The following is a 22,728-nucleotide window of genomic DNA, read 5'->3' on the forward strand; positions in this document are numbered from 1 at the left end:
TCTACCGACTTCATTTCTTTTAGCTTTTCGCCGAACTTCATCAACTTGTTCGTTGAAGTTCAGATCGCTATTTATTATAAACCCTAACTTTTTGACGTTATTTTGCCATTAAATTTCTTGGTCATTCATCCAAATTCTCAGTGGAAGGTTTTCCTTTTTTATAATGGAATATTATTATTTGGCTCTTCCTTTCATTAATTTTCATTTTGTTTTCCATCCATTTGTTGTCCTTGCGTTTTTTCCTGTTGCTAAAATAGCGGTGTCGGCGGATATCGCTTCAAAACATCCCACCCTATATAGAACAATTCAGAGCAGAACCGCTCCATTGGCCTTGCATCATCGAAATGTAGAATCGATTGAATAATATTAAAAACGAACATTATCGTTTGGGGTTAGCGTGGATATCGGGAAATTTGAATTTTATCGCGCTGTTACGACGTTGAATTTTCTCGGCGAGAACGAATTCTTGCATCGCCAAACGCTGAATCGTGAACTTGTAATTTTCCCCGCTAAAATTACATCTAGCCCGATGGATTCAGACTCCGGATATGGAAGATTCCGCCAAAAACTGAATCGCATTCTTACAGCAAAAGAGTTTCTGGTTTTATATCTAATAAAACCTCGGCGAGAAGTAAGCATCGAAAGGTCAGCTAGACGATGGAATTCTCAATCCCTGAATTTCTCAGTTAAATCACTTCAATAACAAGCCGACAACTGGAACAAAACATTCGAAACCAAAAAAAAACAGGCAGCACCACAAGGAAAAATTATCACCGGATTATATTTATGAATTATTGGTATGTTGTAGAATAATACCTCCTGAACAAGAAAGTCCATGGGTCCAACTCAATCCAATGTCATGTTTTCTAGATGCAGGGTGTCGAAGTTGGAAAATGGCATTTCTTAGAAGTGGCATTGCTCGTAGGAAAACATCTTGAATGAAAAATTGTTGCGCGACAAATATTGCTGGCCCATAAGGTCATTTTTTCAAACAGACTTCTAATAAAAATTATTGTTAGATAAGGGGCGAGTCAAACATTATTCAAAATGAAATTCGTTTAGTTAATAATTCACCTATAATTGAAAAGTCGTCCGTGGAATTTTCCAATTTTTTCATCATAACTCTTAATTCGAGTGCACTATTATAATGTTAAAAAGTATTGGCTTTACTATGACCAGTTTTTTGAGATTAAAGAGGGGCACCTATTAGAGGAAAGTCACCAAATATGGAATAGTATCCTAATATGGAATACCTTTATTTCTCTGAAACTATAAGTATGAAACGCAACACTCGACCATCTTCTGTTTCATTCGGTCTATTAACTATCGCACCCACACCATCGAGTCAATTGCGCGAATGCTTCACGTGTGGCAGGCGTGTTTTGTTTTGTTGTCGTGCAGAAAATTTTAAAGGTAAGTGATAAACGAGTATTACCAGCTGTTATGTTTGTTTACATAAGTGTTATACTATTTAGTATATCGGTATTATGTTTATTTCACCATTTTGTAATCTTTTGTCAATAAAATATTGTGACTTTAAAAAATATTTAGAAGAGTTTGAACTAGTATAAAAATCCAAATATGGACAGTCGTCGGTGTCTAATTATGGAATATTCCATAATTAGGCAGCAGTCATAACATCTTCTCCCTACAAAAAAGATTCAGAAAATAAAAATATGAAGAGACAAGAAAAAGAAAGTAAACTAGTCAAGACAAAGAATAAGAAGAAAACTGCGAAGAGAAACAAACAAACGGAGAAAAATAGTGAAGAAGAAGGCTCTGAGGAACTAGACGTTATTCAGTTTGATGATGGTAGTGATGAGTTGATGGAACAATTACCTCCCGACTCTGCTGATGCAGAATGAATGTTCTGTTCAAGACTTTTTTCCATGGATAAAAGTGGAGAAAACTGGATTAAATGCTTGATGTGTGGGCTCTGGGCACATTATGATTGTGCTGGTCTAGAGTTTGATACTTGGATCTGTGACTTTTGCAAGTTATTATGTAACTTCTTTCATTTATCACAATATATTATTATATATATTATATTATTCATTTGATTCATCTCAAAGATATTAATGTCCATTTTTGTTATTGTTAAGTTGATTTATGCTTATATTCCATATATGGATACCTATTCCATATTTGGTTACTCATTTGTGATTTTGTTTTTTGTGTTAGATTTTAATTTGATAACTAATATATTTGATTAAAGGCTGTTAATTACAACATATAAATGTATGACTGATTAGTAAAAATATTAAACTGATTTAATTTATATGAAGTTTTTTTTATATCCCAAAAACAAAATGGTATTCCATATTTGGTGACTTTCCTCTATTACAAAAGTTGTCAAAAAGTTATAGAATGAAATTTTCATACAGAGAAACGGTAACATAGACGTTGGTGTTTACTTATTGTTATTTATTGATTGTACAATGAAAGTCATTCACAGGGTGTCTCAAATTCGATGCTCACTGAGGTCATCTCGAGAACTATAAAATTCAGAGCAAAAAATCTTCAGAGACCCCCGATCTCTTTTTTGAAATATATAATTAGATATCAGAAAGTAGATATTAGATATCTTGATTCATTATCGAGTTACAGGGCGTTTCTTTAAAAACGACAGCAAATATTTCGTCGAATTGGACCCCATAGACCTTCTTGTTCAGGGGGTCATATTCCTAAAAAAACTAAAAATTAACCGGTGACATTTTTTCCATTAGGCTGCTGGCTGGTGCTTTTCAATATAATCATCAAGTTTTTCCAACAAATCTGGAAATTAGGATTCAATGATCAGATTCGACGATTTCAATAGCCATGGAAGCTATACCATGAGGTTATAAATAATCAGCAGTATAATAAATCAGCAACAACAAACTGTATTCAGATTATTCGATTCAATATCATCCTCGAATAGAACAAAGAGAACATTTTGAGAAAAAACCAATTCATATCCTCTTCAAAACTAGTACTCATTATATAATTTCAAATTCAAAATAAATAAACCATCCACCAAACTACGGTTTTAAAATGCATGAGGCGCATCCACCATTTTCATTTTGCCACTAATTTGTATTTAAAAGATCAAGAAAATATGCGTGAGAATACCAATTACAAAGAAACATTTCTTAAGGGATCATCTGATGAAAGTATAAGAAAATCACTGTAGAAATGAAAGACTATTAATCTTTTCTCTTTGTTGAATTATTTCTTTGATACAATTTGTTTTTGTTTTACGATTTCGCGCTAAACAATCTGTTATTTCTGTAAACAATATTCCAAAAACCACTTAAAAGATACAAAAAGTTATAACACACTTTATGTGTTCTTATGATAAAACAATCTTTCCCTAAACAAACAGGGAACAAATCTCCATAGAAATAACCTGAATAATGGGGAGGTAGTTTTATACTTCCCATTTCCCACTCTTTATTCCTTAATTCTGCATAAAAATCGAATGACAAATACCATTTACATTCCAAGTGAGAGTCAGAACAATGAAATCTCGAAGAATAACTACCGAGCCGACTCTGCGTTCATCTAAAAATGTAGGTCTTCCCAAATGGGGTAGTTGATCCCTAGCCCGGCCGATTCCGAGGAATATTGGGCGGGATTTCCCCTCCAAAATACCTTCATAACTGACTCCGCTCCTAGATACCCAACCAGACCCCCTGACGACCCAAATACCCCCAACTTTTTGCCATAAATTCATTCGTGAAAACCTTGGCATTTTCGCTTACATTCTGTTGCTAAAAAAACTTATATCCCGGTGGGAAAACAATGACATGCAAGGAAATAGGTGGATATGATCATTACCAAGGATAATTGAGGTGGAAATTCATTGTTTTCTCGAAAATTATTATTAAAAACCAGCGGGTAGTTTTTTGTACCTCGCAACAATTCATAGTAAATATATGTTACTATGTTACGTCGTTCAAACACAATTTTGAGGTTACATACTACGATAACGACCTATCCTAGGACAGACTAGTTCAAAACTTGAATTTCCACCGCTCAACCAGCCGAATTAATTCATTTTTCCGGGAAACTCTCAGAAATAAACTTACCACTGAGTCAGTCGGAGTTTCCAAGTGTGAAGCCGTATTGTTTTCCTCCCTACATAACTCTGGTGGGTTGTTATGACAGAAAGAATTCGGAAAGTTGAAGGAACGTCACTTACGCGCCGATTTTGTCACTTTTCGTTGTCGATAATTTCATTGAAATCGTTGTTTTTCCGAGATTTTTGAAAGCAAAACACCGAGCGCTGTCAAAACGGAGTCCATGACAGTTCGATCTGATGGCGCGCATGCACAGATGGCGCACGCACAGCGAGGGACGACCCGCGGTGTTCGGGAATTCAGGCAAGGTTATCTTATTTCGGAGCTAATCGTTATTTAGATAAAGTCGGAACGGTGGAAGCCAACCGGACAATTGTAGGTAAATATTGCATTGTTTTTGCGCGAATTCTTATCTAGCTTTTTGGCCGCACTCTTCAGGTTATCTCATGATTAAGGTAGGTGAATAAGAGAGGAAAGCGTTGGGAACAAGTGGGTATTGAATAATTGAAGCTCGGCTGTATTTTCGGGGTTTCCAGTGTTTCCACAGCTATAGGCAGGGATTTGTAATCATGAAGGGTCAGTCAACTGTAGGGTTTTAAAATCATGAATCGATCCGTGATACAACTTTTGTTAAGGCTTCATTCAGATTGGTTCAATTTCTCCGATTGTTAAAACTGCAAAACATTAATAGTCGTACTTGTTAATGAATGTGGTGCTTGAAGAGTCCTCTGGTTTGTTTTTTATGACAGACGACAGTTTTCAATGTATTAATTTCTTTGATTTGTATGTCTTGAATTTTGAGTTGAATATTTCCCTCGTCTAAATTTCCACTGCTCACTGAAAGCATCTCGAGAACTATAGGACTCAGAGAAAAAATCACCAGGGACCCCTTATCTCTTTTTTTTTAAATAATAAGATATCAGAGAGCAGGTCCTAGATATCCTGATTCGTACTCGAGATACAGGTCGTTTATGAAAAATGACTATTTCAAATATTTCGCTATATCTTGGTTTCAGTGATTTTTATGGTTTAGGTCTATGATACTCATAACGGATCATGAAAATGATAACCGTTTCAGAGATAAAGAAGAAAATGGTGTTTCTTAAATGGGGCAACCTATATTTCCAACGCTGTTTTTTAGCCACAGATATTTCGAAATGCTTTTCGTTATCGGTTCTTCAAAAATGTCATCTGTTACAAAGATATTGAGTTTTTCGACTTAAATTTTATTTTGGGACAGCCTATCTATAAATATTTCTTATTTATTTCGAGACTTGATTGATTGTGTCCATTGTTTAATTGTAATCAAGAAATATATAGTGTGTCCCATTTAAGAACCACCAACTCTCCTCTATATGCCTAAAAGGCTCATTCATTTCTAATTGATAGTGACAACTGATATATGACTTGATTACAATTATACAATGGACACAAAATGAATTGAAACTCAAGGTAAATGAGGAATGTTCATTGTATAAGGTTTCCCATAAAAAATGAAGTCGAAAAACTCAATATCTTTGGAACAGATGTCTTTTTTGAAAAACCGATGACGGGATGATTTTCGACAAATCTGCGGCCAAAAAACTGCTTTGAAAAATATGGGGATTTCATTTGAGAAACACCATTTTTTTGTTTATCCCATAAACGGTTTTTTTTATTTCTATGATCTATTATGAGTATCATATAAACCATAAAAATTACTGAAAACAACGTTTTAGAATTTTTCGAATATCTCGAGCAGAAACCAAGATATAGCGAAATATTTGAAACGGTCATTTTTCAGAAACGCTCTGTAACATAAGAACGAATCAATTTATCTATGATCTTGTTTCTTTTATCTTCTTATTTCGAAAAAGGGGATCGGAGGTCCTCGATGATTTTTTTTCTAAGTCTTAAAGTTCTCTAGGTGCTTTCAGTGAGTATCGAATTTGGGACAACCTGTACTATTTTATTGATCGCAAACTCTGCAATATTTTTCTAGAACTTTTTTTGGTAACTACGGCCTTGTAAGATCATTTGCGGCTTCGCTCGTATGATTTTTCTGGGAAATTTTAAAATTTTTGGCATATATGTAAGTAACTCTTTTTTGGTCGGTTTATGAATATTATATGTTTATGATATCCGCTAATATCAATATTATTTAAAAATAGAATTGTTAGGCTATAAACTTTTTTGGAACCCCTTTTCTTTAATGCTTGTAAAATATGAATATGCCTCAGAATACTGAGTCAGGGGATACTGGTGGTAATTACCCCCCAATATTTCCAAAATATAAAATTTCAGAAATTCCGCAAAGACGAAGAACGAAAATTTTTCCATAAAATGAACCAATAATCATTTTACTTTCCTTTCAAACCGACACGTCAGTAAAAAATCGGACCCCTTCACGATTTATGAGTTTATTATCGCTTTCAAGATGTGTACTTTTATTGCACTACGAGCAATAAAAGTCCGAAGTTTATTACTTTCCTTCATCTATCCGCTTTGTCGGCCTTTATTTGCCATCTATGATTTTGCATTCGTCATCGATATATACTTACCTATTGTTTTCTGTTTTTTGTATCATTCTCGAATCTCGACACAAAATTTCAATATTATAGTTCAAAGAATTGAACTCAGTAATTTGCTTCGAAAAATTGTCTGAGCTGTATTGTACAATTTATTTAATTCAAATTGCAATTTATTTGTGAATACGTCATTTTTGAATTGACTATATCTACAGGGTGTTCCTAAATTGGAATTACAAATGAAAGTGACAGATTTCTCGGATCATTTTGAGAAAAAAGTTTTATAACATGAGTCTGCAAACGCTTTGTTTTTGAGATGTAGGTGCGAGTTTTTTTCCTATAGCACCTTCACTCCACAAGATATTTAACTTGAATTGGCATAGATATTCCAATTTAATGTTTTCATCATATGGTATGCTAATTTTGAATGGTAATCTACAGTACCGTATCTAGGGCGTGGCAAAGGTGGCACTTGCCACGGGCGCAAGGCCCACAGGGGCGCCCAAAAATATCAAAAGAAAAAAATATTGGAGCTCCAGGCGAAATAATTCGAAAGATCACAATTTGGTTTTCATGTTATACCTATATACGCCTCGCAACGAGCGATGCCGAGAAATCTGGAAACATTTAAAATATTGCTAGCCTTCCATAGAATTTGCCCAAAATGATCTCAAGATCAACAAAACCTTAGTTTAAGGGAAGAAATAATATAAATGTGGCTATGTTCAAGCGTGCCGTAATCTAGTCATAAATATATCTGTTGAGCGTCGGTATGTTCAAAGGTGCCGCATTCAGATCATAAATATTAGGGTTGAGCTTCGACATGTGTTATTACCCCTATTTTAACGAGTTTTTTGCGCTTTATCAAACTTGTCGGTATTTCTTCGACAAACGGTACCATCTATTTTTGAAGTGCGGCGGCTTCTTTTCCTCTCCCGCTTAGTGGAAAAAGTAGTTTTTAATTTGTGAAAAGTTGATAAATGTTTTTTGTTACATTCATTTTATATTTGTAACAGTTCTCAAAAAAATATCGTTTTGACATCATTTTTCTCTTGAAAACCAAAAAATTCACAAAAATAAAGTTGAGCTGACATTTCATGCGAGCGAGAAGGCATTCGAAAAAATTGTTGGTGGTGTTTCTCTATGATTCCAAGGGGTAGAAAAAGACACCCTCCAAACTTGTTTCGCGATAAGTTTTTCTTTATTCATATTTTACAATGAGAAATTAATTTTGGATAGACTAATCTATTCTTAACTGAGGTCTCTTGTAATTTTTTGCTTTTATTAACAGTTTTCGAAAAAAAAACATCAAAAAATAATACGTCTGAGTTGTGGAGGTTGGAATTATTTTCGACCTCAAATTTATCCAATAGGCGGATGTCAAAACGATGATTTCATCGAGAAATGGTACAAATATAAAATGAATGAAACAAAAAAAAACAACAGTTATAAACTTTTCACAAATTGAAAACTACTTTTCGGGAGCCATCTTTAGGGGGCTACAGCTAAGGAGATGGAGGCGCAAAAGAAAAAGTTTATATGAAAAACCCACCCTATTTTTCGACAAGTAATTTCTCCCCGAATTTTTTCGCAACTATATCATATACACCCTGTATAATATTGGTTATTATTTTAAAACTTCAACGAAAGTATATGACTCAAATTATGAATAAAAAAATATTATAAGAAAATATAATGGGTGAAAAAAAAATCATCGAAAATGGGAGGCGCTGTCTAACATATTGCCACAGGCGCAATTGTACCTATATACGGCTCTGGTAATCTACAGGGTGATATTTTTCTGGAAGGGTTTCCGCTTCTTTCCTCCAGAACTTTTTTTTTGTTCAGTACTACACTTTTTGGTTTCTTCGTTTCTTGTAATTTTGTCGTATCTGCTATCGATTTGAGAAAAAAAAATCAAACTGCTCTGCTCAGGAAATCCAAACTACTTAATATAAAGATCAATCAAGAAAGCTGTGATAAATAAATTAATTATAAGTTTTGGTATTTATTTACCCACTCTATAGCAAGATTAAAATAAATTATTAAATAAATAAAATAATCAACACAAAAAAGTGGGACTACAAGAAACTCCCTATATCTCAAAAACAAATCGTTTCGGGCTCATGTTTATAGGACTTTTCATTCTTAAAAGTTATCCAAGGAATCGCTCATTTTCTTTCGTACTCCAATTCAGAACACCCAGTTTAAGATCAATTTGGTAATAAAAAAAAATTATTTCCAGTAATTCGGTTCAAACTTCATCCCCACGTGAACGTTGTCGTCGAAAATTTTTTTTTCGATTAGCAGCAAACTCCCCACCCAAGAAAAAAAGAGATCTACTCCCTTGGCCTGTACTACAGTGACTTAATAAACCACAGTGGCGATCATTTACCTGATTTTTGGGATTCATTCAAAATGTAAGGCCCATTTTATTTAGTCACTGTAGTATTCTTCAGTTAACTAACATTGTTCCATATACAATTCAGTTCAGTTCAGTCAATTGTATTCTTAAGGTCTATGGTTCTAAGTCCCCATTCGCCATTTTTAGGCTCAATTTGAACGAATTGTCGCCACTATGTTTGATTGTCACTATAGTCTGTACCACGCTATGAATTCTGATTAAATTTCGGCTTTTATCGTATAGTAAACTCAAGGATGCGGTTTTTGCAATTTCTTCCACATCTGGTTTTGTTTATTGTTATCGGCAAAATAATAATAACAATAAAGGAAGGTCTTTATTTCGATATAAATTAATTACACAATTAAAAATTATTTTTTTTATGGAAAAGTCGAGATTTAGTGCACTCTGAGCTGTCCCAGTGAGGTTATCTGGGAATCCTTTTGATCTACAAAAAATGAATGGCACATTTTCAGTCTCGATTTTCGAGAGAATTAATTTGGTGAAACCCAAAGCCTCATAAATTGAAATATTTTCTAGCTTGAAGAGAAAATTGGAAAATGGCCTGAAATGAAAAGTTCTCATAACTTCTTTATCACTGGTGCTATAAACATAAAGCAAAAACATTCTCTCAGCACTTTTTCAGTAGAATCCTTTGGTGTAAAAATTTGTTTTTTATTACAATTAGTTTTGAAATTATAATTATGAATTCATTATTCTATGGAATTACATAGTATTGAGAGTACACAGACCTTAAATGGAAAATATGAAACGCATGTCAGTGAAGTTTCAACATTATTCGAATTGCTGCTGAATATTTCTATGAGTTCTTCGGTTGTTCATATTAATTAATCAGATTAATGGATGGTTTCTTTGTTTCTTATACGTTAAACTGAGCTATGATTATGAGGTGGAAAAAATTAAATTTTCTGATTTATAGATTTCAAAATTTTAAATGCAATGGAGCAAATGGTATAAAGATGACGATAGCTTTGCACTTTTTTGTGTCATTATAAATTTCAACATTTTATTTTGTTGGTTCATCAGAAAATATATTTTTTTTAAGTTTTGTAAACTGATTGTATATTTTTACAACTGAAATATTTTATTTGATAATGATACCAATTTTTATAACAAATATTTTATCAGGGTCTTATCGTGAGGCAATAGATAGGTAATAGTTGTACCTTAAAAATGAATAATAATAAAAATATAAGAATGATTACAGGAGCACTTTTATTAAAAAAGTATACAATTGGAGAATATGTCGTTTATATTTGATAATAAAAATTTACATTTCATTTTCTCTGCATTTTTCTCCACAAACAAAAGAAGCCAATAACATAAAACGCTACACATAAAAAGACCATTGCAAATAAATTTTTTGTAAGGTTATCTTTGGAAAAACTGAATTTTTCCAAAACTTCTTCACCATCAGTCAAACATGGGAGATCTTGAGAAGTCGGACTACAAGCTAGAAATGAAAGAATTATTCAAAAGAAAATACAAGTATTAAACACAACAGCTCACTTATATTCTTAACATTCTGCCATTGGACAATGGTGATTACTTCATAGGAATACATCATCCAGGATAAATATTTAGTCCATGAAATTATGGCAGATAAAGTACTGAAACAAAAAAACATCATCCCTTTTTCCAGTGGAATATAAAAGTAGAAGAAAAATATGAAACATTATGCCAACCACAAGAACATTTTTTCTTTTTTGTTCATTACCTCAAATTGATGAATATCCCACATGTCACCATCATGATGCAATCGAAGGGAATCAAATACTGCATAGCCATAGCAGACGTATCGAAAGCACTAGAGAAAAAAATCCCTGAAACATAAATTAAAATTTCAGAATAAAGATACTTTCATCATAAAACATAAAACAAACCACAAGCACAGGAAACATTCATGGTTAAAACAGCTGCCAAAACAGTGAAGAAGAAAGCATTCAATGTGGATTGTAGTCCTGCCAACCAATAAGCTATCAAAACGTAAATTATCGGTTCAATGAGAAGTCCGGGCACCTAAAAATCATAGATACATTATTCTATGAAACAATGACTTTGATCATTAAGCTGACGATCAATCATCTGTGATAAAGTCTCAATATTGTCTGATTGACGTTTTCGATGAGTAATTTTCGAAAAAAATTTAAAATTCCCTGTAGAAAATGTTGCCAGAGATAGATGGTGACACCACGAATGGTAGATATAGAATCGACCATTGTAAAAGTTACTCTTTCCACGACGATGACAATTATGATGATAACGAATATCCTATGAAGATCAACAGTTTCTCATTCCATCGAGATGATTCAACTACTAATATGAATTTTCCTATAGACCAAAATTTATTTATCAAAAAATATTCGGATTGCGATGAAGAAACAGAAGAAGGTGCACAAATCAATCGGAACAATAAAGATCTCGTACATATAATACAAATCCTTCACGGACCAAACAAGAAGAAGGAAATCAAAGTTGAGGAGGTCTTCGAGATAGCAAAAAAGGTCAAAAGTGTGAAAAAACCACGTGCTGAACCTAAAAAGGAAAAAACTGATGAAAGTTCGAAGGAAAACAGGCTCTGTTCTGCATCAGGTGTTCCAACTTCTAAAGTGGCGAAGAAAACTCGAGAAAAAATGCCAGCTACATCAAAATCCCATCCAAACTCCCAAATCAATCAGGAAAAGAAATGCAATAGGTTAAAAAACGAGAGAAGTCGCCAAAAGGAACCGGCAGAAACTATTTACCATTCACAAACTGAAGCGCCAGCTAACTTTCAAAAAAAGATGAGAAGATCGTCTGAAAGAATTCGACCTTATATGTTAGATACAAAATCCAGAAGAGAGGTCAAAGATTATGAACATTATTTGAACCGGAAAGGAAACCTACCAAGCTACCCTCCTGTATGGAATCCGAAAACCAATTCCAAATCGAAGAAAAATGGTTTCGAGGTAAAGTACGTCTCCTCAGGGTTCGTAAGAACATCAGATTTATCTATACCAGAAACTTGCGATTACTCTTATGCATCTTCGAAAACGTCAGTCGATATGGAAAAATATCAAACAGAACCTAAGGTCAAGAATACCAGTTTCTTTGTTTCTGATAAGGGTCGGTCTTCGCCCAAAACGCAAAAGAAATCAGAGAAAATCGAAAATACGGATAATACAGAAAGGGAACTATACGAATTCTTCGAAGAATACCCCAACCTAATGTCCAGCAACAGAAAATCGTCCAAATCGTTTTCTATTTTTGATAAATTGAAGGGTGATGAGAGAGACTTACCCGGTATCTACTCTAGATTCGTTAGAAGGAGCAAGGGAGTTTTCGCAAAAAACCCTGATGATGGCACAAGAAGTTTCTGCTCTACGAATGACATCAACGATGCCAAAAATTCATCGATTTTTGTAAACGACGAATTAGAGGATCACATGGAAGGGGAACTCATCAAGGATCCACCCAAGAATGAAAAACTTTTAGAATTGATTAACAAGAACCCATTCAGATTGGAAGATAAGTGCAGGGAATTAACGAAAAATAAAAGAGCACCTAGGAAAAAAGAGGGAGTACAGGACATAACAAAACAGGTACAAGAAAAGAAGGAAGAAAACACGACATATAAAAAGAAGAAAGTTAAGAGTTCGACCAATACGAAAACTTTAGAAACAAAAAAATCTAAGGATTCGGAGTCCACTCAAAACAGCAAAAAAATTATCAAAAGAAAGAATTCAAAGAAAATTTCGAAAGGTAACCAAATATCTGTAGAGATTACCAACCATGCTCACCAACGAAAAATCACCCCAGCAGTTTTGAATCACGATCCAATAAAAGAGAATCTTAATATGTCACCTACTACCGCCATCAATATGATGGTTTTGGCTGCTGATAAAGTTCTAGCAGATAAAACTGATTTTTTTGGTAAAACAAGTCGTAAAGTGAAAAACAGTTCTGGAGTAAGGGCAACCAACTGTAATTGATCAAATTAGAATTACTCTTAGAACATACATGGGTGCAAATAATAATAGATTTGTCAATTTAATGAAATACTTATTTTGCTCACACGTGTATTTACGTAAAATTGAACTGTCAATTTTGACTCGTCATTTGCTAGTAAATTTTGAGAACCGATAGTAAGAAGCCTATTAAAAATTCTTAATAATTACCTACTCGTATAAGTTATATGTATTAGTGAACGCATTATAGCTAGTTTTAGAAAAGAATTAATTATTTTGATAACTAAGTATAGAATAGAACTCATATATAAAATATAATTCTTGAATCAAAGAAATTCCTTAGGCATAGAAAAGAACGAGTGCCTAGTTAAGAATATAATCTGCCACCTTATCAATATTTCTAGCAATCATTTTTTTTCATTTTGTGTCCTTTGGAAAAAGATTTTCCTAGTGATATATTAATAATATATTTCCAATATATCCAGAAATATGTATTAAATGATATCAAATGAATTATTTGGGAATGAATAAGAACTTGAATTCCAATGTCAAATTTCAGAAAAAACGGAATCAAGAAGAGATCAATTCCAGAAACAGTACAATTGTTTTATCATTTAATGTTTTGGAATGCATTAATTTGCCACATTCTATTTATTATGATTTTTTTTTCATTTCACATATTATTGAATTATACCGTAGTTGCCGATGAATTGGCAGTTAAAATCCTTGAATAATCATCTAGATACGCCAATAACGAATTGATCCGATTCATTTCTAATAAAAATTAGATATACCATCAATCTGTTGTGAAATGCAGCACATTCTGCCTTTCACACACGTAAGCCTCCGTGGCGCAATTGGCTAGCGCGTTCGGCTGTTAACCGAAAGGTTGGTGGTTCGAGCCCACCCGGGGGCGTAAATTTTTTTTATCACCCGATCATCAATTTTGTCGTTTCCTTCACATTGTATTCAAATCATTCTTACCGTTGCTAGAATCTTAGAGACGTAGTATGTTGATAGGGCATAGAGCCCTGATTGATATTCTCTTATACATAATGCGTGATCTTTTGGAAATGTTTCAAGCACTGAGTACATAGGAGAGAATGTATTTTCCGATATCAGCAGGAAAGCCATACCCTGAACAGCCTGGATTCCATCCTGAGTTTTGGGATCTACGTTGGAATAACATAAGCCTACCATGAGACCTATTCCCTGTAAAAACATGAAATAAGTATTTGTAATATGCAAAAAATCCCACTACTTTCAGATATTCTTCACAATATATATATTTTTTTAATTTTCATCAGGAAGTAGTTTGAAACGATTAAGTTGAGGTCATAAAGAAAGTAGGTATGTCAAATGTTATGAAATTGAGAAATTCAAAACATAATGAATTTCAACAAACTGATAGGTTTGAACTTCGGCACAGTGATTTCGGAGTTAACTAGATTAGATTAGAAAATCATCAATCGATGATTGAGATTTATTAGTTGGTTTCAAAATGATGAATGGAAGGATTATTCAATTTTTCGTGCTTATTGTGTTTCCAACTGAAAAAAATATATAATATATAGCTTTGCATTTGTAATAGAGTAGGTTCGATTGAACCTACTCTCTTATAATGTTTAATGTTCAATGTAACGTTTTTGAGAAATACTCGAAGTTATGTGATTCCGGAATTAAAAGGTTGCATGAGTCAGAATTTAACATAAATTTGTAATTTGAACTATAAATAAACAACATGTTTGTTTCTTCAAAAAATCGAAAGTGAAAGCGAAGGACCAAGCATCAACCTAAAAATGTAAAAATTGTCACCGATTAATTTTTTCCTATTTTGTAGAAGTAAGTCTATGGGTCCAACTTAAACCTGAAAGCATCTCAGGAACTATAAGACTTAGAAAAAAAATCTTCAAGAACCACCGATCTCAGGAAGCAGATCATAGATATCTTGATTCGTTCTCCTCTAGTCCAGTTTCTGAAAAATGACTGTTTCAAAATATTTCCTTATATCTTGATTTCTGTTTGAAATATTCGAAAAATTCCACAACGTTTTTCTCAGTAACTTTTATGGTGCATATGATACTAATTACGGATCACCTATATAGTGAAATATTTGAAAGTAATTTTTCAAGAACGAATCAAATTATCTATTATCTTCTTTCTGATATCTAATTATTTCGAAAAAACTGATGTTTGGTTTAAAGATTTTTTTGTGAGTCTTTTAGTTATTAATATGTTCTCAGTGAGCATCATCGAGTTTGGGACACCCTGTATAATGTCTTTCATTGTACAATAATAGAATAACTATAAGTAAACGACAACGTGACTCTTAACTGTTACTATGTATGAAACTATCATTATGTACAACTTTTTGACAACTTTTATTATAAAGGTCGCTCTATTATCCTGTGTATCTCAAAAAATAGTGTACTTGAACTAAAAGTAATGACAAAAATTCCATGGACGACTTGTTTAATTACAGATTGAATTATGAACCAAACGAATTTCATTTTAAATAATGTTTGACTTTGACTAACAATTTTTTTTACCTTATGGGTAAGCAATATTTGTCGCGCAAAAGTGTTTCATTCAAGATGTTTTCCAACGAAAATAGCGTCTTTAAAGAAATGCCATTTTATAACTTCCCTATAGTCATATAATTGAGTTGGACCCCATAGACTTTCTTGTTCAGGAGATCATATTCTACAAAAAACGAAAAATTCAGAGGCATTAACTAATACCCGGTGACAATTTTTACATTAGGCTGCTGCCTGGTCCTTTTTGGCAGGACCACGTCTAGCCTATTATGAAATATCACAAAACACACTACAGATGAACTGATAAAATGGAGCACTGCAAATTAAATGAATGGTAGGTGACAATCTAACTTCAACCGTGGTGCCAAGTTTGGACTAAAAGAACTGCGGCAATCCTTTCAAACAGTTTGTTTTTTTTCTTGATTCTTTATTTTTGTTATATAACATAACTCATTGTCTGCTGCCTCTACCAAATCCTTGGCTAAATTTTTCCCTACCAAGGCCTTGGCTTAGTTCTATGGCGGAGAAAACAGCTCCAACTTCAGCCTTTTTGTCAGAATCTCCTGGTCTTTTTATTCTCCTTTAATCCTTTCTATCTTCAGGTTTGGAGCCCTCAGACCTAATAGGATTAGGACTGGTTCCTGCAGTTAATGTCCTTGTTTGTCTTTTGAGAGCATAAGGGACAATTTCAGGAAACAAATTCAAGAAGGTCCTTAAATATAATCTATGCCTGGATTGTTCAGCACCCAATACTGAAGACGCCATGCGAATTGTTTCTTCACATAGCCTTTGGATTTAAGTGATTGTAAAGCTTTTGCTTGCGAATTCGGGATATTTTCCAACTCTGGATGTTTAGGTATAGAATATCCAAAGTCATTGGAGGAAGCCAGATTATTTCGATTATACAAGGGTTGTCCAAGTTTCCAGAAATAACTTTGGGACAAATGAATTTATTGCCTAACAATACTTCCAAATGAACCCCGGTATTTAGCTGCTAGCGGTATCCGCTTCAAAGGGTTATCTATAGCCAAGCGTGTTTATGGACTAGTTCAAGTGACTTTTGATATACTATACTTGACATTTTTTTTCTGCTACCATCACACCTTCTTTAGAAATAAATAGCCCTCTTATATTTTTTAGGCATTAACATTCTGGCATGGTAGATTTAATCAGATGTTTGATTAATTACACAATATAATTCCTTTATTCAAAAAAAGTGTGTGCATCTAAATTGAAGATAATAAAAGAATAAAACCCATAATCAATGTTTCTATTAAAGCTAAACTTTCCAACGTGATTTAATCACGTCACCTGTCGAAGAGAAACGCCTCCCCAAATTGGGGAAGCTATAATTAAGCAACTTTATTATTGCCCCCAACCCCCATAATTTTCATTGAATCTCCAGACGTAATGCCGATGCGTGCCTCCTAAAAATGAATCATTTAGGTATTGCCTCACCTTTTGCGAAGCTTTTGAATTGCGTGACTTCTAAACTTCCTATTGTTTCGTATCGTTTATTCCCAACTGAAAAAGGAATCTGATAAATTATTATTCGTAATTATTTCAGGGAATGTTTTCGAGAAAGTTGTGACGGAGTTCGTTAATGTTCTACCGCGATGCGATTTCAAACGATTATTTCAATTTATGGGTGAAAAAAATTTTGCGAGCAAGCGGTTTGTTGGTTTGGCATGTCAATTTTTGCGCGGTAGTTTAGGGATGAAGGTGCTTTCAGTTTACTGGAATGTAACATTTTGTGAATTTCGAGCAAAAATTTAGTTCAAAAATGATTAAAATGGATTATAGTTTTAATTATTTATTGTAGCACTTACAAAACTTAACCTTGGGATGCTCTCAGTAATCATCGAATTTGGGACACCCTGTACAATGTATTTCATTTTACAATGACAAAATAACAATAAGTAAACGGCAATGTGTCTTTTATCGTACTCTCTATGAAATTTTCATTGTAAACAACTTTTTGTAACTTTTGTAATTAGGGTCATCCCTCTCAATATTCACAGGGTTAGCACTATTCAGAGGGGCATTACAGGGATATCGAAAACCGTGAGAAATATAAGTTGGCTTAAATCACGAAAAAGTTGCGTTATTTAGGGATGAGTGTGTTGGTGTGAACAGATCTTAAATATCTCTAATGGTTACCGAGATATCTCGAAAAAACTGAAAATTGAGATTCTCTCTTTTTCTGTATCTTATCTTTATCTCATTTTTCCTCTGGAGATTACTTCACGAAATTCGGTTCGTTGCCATTATCCAACATACAGATTCTAATGGTGTCATCAGATTTCTTTTATTTTTCATTGTTTTAGAGACGCGATAGTCAATTTTTTCTTATGGACGCCATATTGGTTCACTTTATGAGGTAAAGAAGAAAAAAAATTACGAATTCAACAATGTATCACACTCTACAAAATACCGAGTCTAGCTACGCAAATTTGAACTACCTTTTTATTTAAGATATTTTAGATCTGTTCTCAGTTCTCACCAACACACTCATCCTTAAATGAAGGAAATTTTTGTTATTAAGCCACCCTGTATTCCTCACCGTTTTCGATATCCCTGTAGTGCCCCTCTAAATAGTTCTAACCCTGTATATTACCCTGTGTATCTCAAAAACTGTTCATAGTAAATCCAATACTGTCTGACATTATAATAATGTATTATACAAGGTGTCCAAAAAGGGTATCGGGTATTTGTAACTTCGATAAAACAAAAACTAGTTACAATTAAAAAAAAACATTATTGTTAATTATTACAACATGAAGTGGAAAATTATTTGGAAAAGATTATGTTATCTAAATGGTGACCGTTACGCTGCTGGCACTCTTCTAATCGGGAATGAAAATTGGCGATCACACGCTGACACATAGCTTTCGATATTGCTGCCATTTCTGACCTTATTTTTTGGTTCAATTGGGTCAAATTCATTGGATTATTCTCATACACCTTACCTTTAATGTACCCCCATGCAAAATAGTCAAGTGGACTAAGGTCGGGGCTTCTGGGAGGCCAGTTGATGTTACCCCTACGCGAAATGACCTTATTAGGGAATAATTCTTCAACAGCTACCATTGCTTGATTTGTTGTATGGCGAGTGGCCCCATCTTGTTGGAACCACGTTCTTGAATTATAATCTTGAAATTCCAGTAACTCTGGACCCAAAAAGTTTCGCAGCATATCGCAATAACGGTCACTATTTATATTGAGTGGTTGGCCTCGTCGATTTTCATGAAAATAAGGACCGTTTCTTCCTCGCGGACTGAACGAGGGCGTTCAAATTCTTGAATTTTTATCGTCGCACCTGTATTTTCGAACATCCGGATCCATTTTCTAATGGAGTCATCACTTGGTGCATGGCGTGTACGATATTCCTCACGATATAAACGTTGAGATTGTTGAGAAGCTACTATTGAATCACCGTTGCGATAATACTCTCGTGCGCAAAAAGCGCGATGCGTTCCTGGGTACTGCTCCATCGTCACTGAAACTCCAAAAAATTGCGGACATCACGATCCCCTTCACAATCCCCCCCGTCACTCATTCTTAAATGCAGCGACAAAACAAATACCCGATACCCTTTTTGGACACCTTGTAGTAATGACAAAAATTGGAGAATTCCAAGGACGACTTTTCCACTTAAAGGGTGAATTATGAACTAAACTAATTTCATTTTGAATAATGTTTGACTCACCTTGTACCTAACAATTTCCATTAAAAACCAGTCTATAATGATCACCTTATGGGTAAGTAATATTTGTCTTGCAAAAGTGTTTCAAGTTGTTTTCTCACGAGAAATGTTATTAGGTGTACAACTTTACTTCCTTCGTTTTGAAATAGATGGCTGTAGCGGTAAGTGGTAGTCAAAATAAATAGATCGTAGGTGTTATACACTAAGCTCAGGTATTTGTAAACATAACGCCATCGAAATATTAGTCGATTTGTGTCTGCATCATAAAGTTATCCTCGATTAAACATATTAGCTTACGAGCCAAAATCACGTCATTTGCGGGAGGTTTTGATTTTCTGCTTTAATATGAAGAAATCTGATGCTGAGCCCCATCGAATGCTCTCAAATACCTATGTTGAGGCCGCTCTTACTGAGAGAACGTGCCGAGAGTGGTTTCAACGCTTCAAGACTGGTGATTTTGGCGTCGAAGACCAGCATGGTGGTGGAAGAGAGAAGGTTTTGGAAGATGCAGAATTGGAGGCATTACTTGATCAAGACTCGTGTCAAACGCAACAAAAATTGGCAGGATCATTGGGAATGACGCAACAAGCCATTTCAAAACGCCTGAAATTCATGGAAATGATTCATAAACGAGGAAATTGGGTGCCGTACGAATTGAAGCCTAGAGATGTTGAATGGCGTTTGTTTGCTTGAGAAGATCTGCTTGCAAGGCAAATACGGAAGGGATGTCTGCATCGCATGGTGACTGGAGACGAAAAATGGGTTCATAACGATAATCCCAAGCGCAAAAAATCATGGGGATATTCCATCATACTTCCACTTCGACGGCCAAGGTCACAAAGTCATGCTCAGTATTTGATGGGATCAGCTCGGTGTAGTGTATTATGAGTTGCTAAAACCGACCGAAATAAACACAGGCGATCGTTATCGAACGCAATTAATGCGTTTGAGCCGTGCAAAAGAAGACAAACGCCGCAATACAACGAGAGACATGAAGTGATTTTACAGCATGACAATGCAAGACCCCATGTTGCGAAAGTGGTCAAGACATACTTGGAAACGTTGAAATGGAAAGTCCTACCCCACCCGCCGTATTCTTCAGACGTTGCTCCCTCGGACTATCACTTTTTTGGAAAATGGCAGACCATCACTCACGATCTTATGAAGAAGTAAAAAATTGGATCGAATCGTGGATCGCTTCAAAAGATGACCTGTTTTTTCAACGCGGGACCCTTACGCTGCCCGAAAGAAGGGAGAAAGTAGTGGCCAGCGATGGACAATACTTTGAATCATAAATGTATAACCAGTTTTTCACAATAAAGCCTCGAATTTCAGAAAAAAACGGTGGAAGCAAAGTTGTACGCCTATGTACATACTCCAAAGAAATTCCATTTTCCATCTTTGACACCCTTTATCTCGAAAACTAGTAAAAAGATTGACTCATAGACTTTTTTTTATTGTATGACATATGAAATACAGAAAAATTAACTGCTAACGATTTTTCCTTTAGGTTGCTGTCTGGTCCTTCGTGTCAAAATTTTTGAGACATAAGTTTACATTTGAAAAACAGATTCACGATGAGTCGTACCAACAATGAAAAATAATTTCGTTATGAGCCCTACTTTGTTGACAGACCTGTTGTTTTTAGAAAAATTCACGAACGAATCCCGAATTTGAACTAATGACTACCAAAAATAAAAATTTATATGATAATCGATGCATCATCCACTATTTTTATTTCAATCTCCAAATCTTCGTGTGCCGAGGTCGCCAACCGTAATTATCCAGCATCCTCTCTAACCTAAAATGACGGAAATTGCACATCTCACCACTTTCTGCATAATCCCAAGAATCTGGATGGTAGGATCCCTCAAAATGTCCAGGAACCAGCGATAAATCAAAAAATAAAGTTTCGTCAAGCAGCGGGCCTCCTTGCTGCAAATTAATTTATTACCAAATTGCGTTCTGTTCTCTCTTTTTGTTTCGTTTCACTTACAACTTGGAACGAACTTCGAACTCGTTAAACTGGAAAAGAAGAATAATTATTATTATTCAAATGAGAACCGTAGCTTTATAAGACCATAAAGTCATGCATAAAATTATGGTATTCGGTAAGGTCGCTTAATCTTGTGAAACATGAACACTTTCATCATAGCTCTTGGAGGATCCTCGCTTTGAAGAGAATTTTTCGAGTGGCAAAAAACATCATGCTGAAAATTCGCGTCCAATTATCAATTCAGCTAGGTGTCATTATTCGGAATTGAAATTAATTATCTCTTATTAAAATGCAAAAAATTATGATGTTGTTAATTAATTTTTCTGTCGAAGTACGTGTAATTAGTTATCATAATTTCAGAAAAGAAATTGTAAAGGAGTTTTTTAAATTATGTATCAACCTACAAGGATAATAATAGGTAAGTGGAAATGACAAAACAAGATATAATTTTATAGAATATCTAAACTGAACATGTACTTATATATTGATTTATTAATTTCATTTATAAACTTGTGCAATCATTCGAGGAAAAATAACCCTCCTTGAAATTTTCACAATTCACTTTTTAGAAAATCCGTCCGTACACAGTCCACATATTTTTTTTGAAATAATGAGAACTATTTGCATGAAACTTGATCTTAACTTTCCAAAACACGATCCATGAATTTTTAAGCACAAAATCATTGAAACAAATTTTGAAAAAATAATTTTTTAGAAAATAAGCAACACAAAATCATGAAATTGAAAATATATGTTGCTACGATGACACTGCAAACATTATTTCATATAGAATAGAGATGACCCAACTCATAAATAATTATTGACCGATTTCTTTGTTGAACGTTTTTTCCAAATTGATTGAAAGAATATTTTATGACCGCATGGTAGATTGTTTATCTAAATTCGGATTATTGAAGGATGGCCAACATGGGTTTCGGACTGGACGTTCTGCACAGACGGCTGTCTATCATTTGTTGAGCATGTCTATAACTGTTATTCTTCGACCTCTCACGTGCATTTGATTGCTTGAGTTTCATTCTTGATAAAATGCTCAGTATCGTATTTCGTGGTGTCTTCCTACAGTGGATACACAGCTTTCTAACTGATAGGCTTATGTCCGTTAAGTTAGCTGAATATAATTCTATGACCTCTTCAACATTGAATTAGGTGTTCCTCAGGGGTCAGTTTTGGAACCTCTCATTTTTATTGTTCGTCAACGATGTGCCTGATCATGTAGTGCATACTCACTCTTCACACAGCTTCAAAAAATGCGTGTCAAAATTTCTGAACATAGAGTTTACTTTAGATGTGACACTACATTCGTTGTTGTTTAAAAATAGATGAAAAGTTTTGTGTATTGATGAAAGACTGTTTTTTGATGGAAAAAATCACTGTGCCAGCAAAGCGATGGCATAATCAGTGTTATTTTTATTCAGACTGCTTGAAAACAAGCTCCAAGGAAAGAAACTTGGCTCTATTGAAGAAGAAATAACCGAGATTGAAGCCGATTTCAAAAGCAAAAATGAATCTTTCTACAGAAAAGAGGAGCATT

The 22,728-nt window shown here is 34.2% G+C and overlaps 1 protein-coding gene and 1 non-coding gene across 2 annotated transcripts in view; one reads left to right on the forward strand and one right to left on the reverse strand.

The window, feature by feature from the left end:
* Positions 1 to 10,230: 10,230 nt before the first annotated feature.
* Positions 10,231 to 22,728, reverse strand: part of LOC123680904 (protein scarlet) — a 30,438-nt gene continuing 17,940 nt past the window's right edge. Inside the window, exons 20-26 of the mRNA XM_045619027.1 lie at positions 21,177 to 21,205; positions 21,010 to 21,115; positions 13,922 to 14,149; positions 10,874 to 11,009; positions 10,708 to 10,813; positions 10,500 to 10,600; positions 10,231 to 10,443 (exon numbers count right to left, since the gene is read on the reverse strand). Coding sequence (XP_045474983.1) covers positions 10,268 to 10,443; positions 10,500 to 10,600; positions 10,708 to 10,813; positions 10,874 to 11,009; positions 13,922 to 14,149; positions 21,010 to 21,115; positions 21,177 to 21,205 — 882 coding nt within the window. The 3' untranslated portion in view covers positions 10,231 to 10,267. The remainder of the gene's footprint in view (positions 10,444 to 10,499; positions 10,601 to 10,707; positions 10,814 to 10,873; positions 11,010 to 13,921; positions 14,150 to 21,009; positions 21,116 to 21,176; positions 21,206 to 22,728) is intronic.
* Positions 13,780 to 13,853, forward strand: Trnan-guu. Its single transcript has one exon. It is a non-coding gene; the product is annotated as a tRNA-Asn (tRNA).

This window comes from Harmonia axyridis, chromosome 5 (genome assembly GCF_914767665.1).
Source record: "Harmonia axyridis chromosome 5, icHarAxyr1.1, whole genome shotgun sequence".
Classification (NCBI taxonomy): domain Eukaryota; kingdom Metazoa; phylum Arthropoda; class Insecta; order Coleoptera; family Coccinellidae; genus Harmonia; species Harmonia axyridis.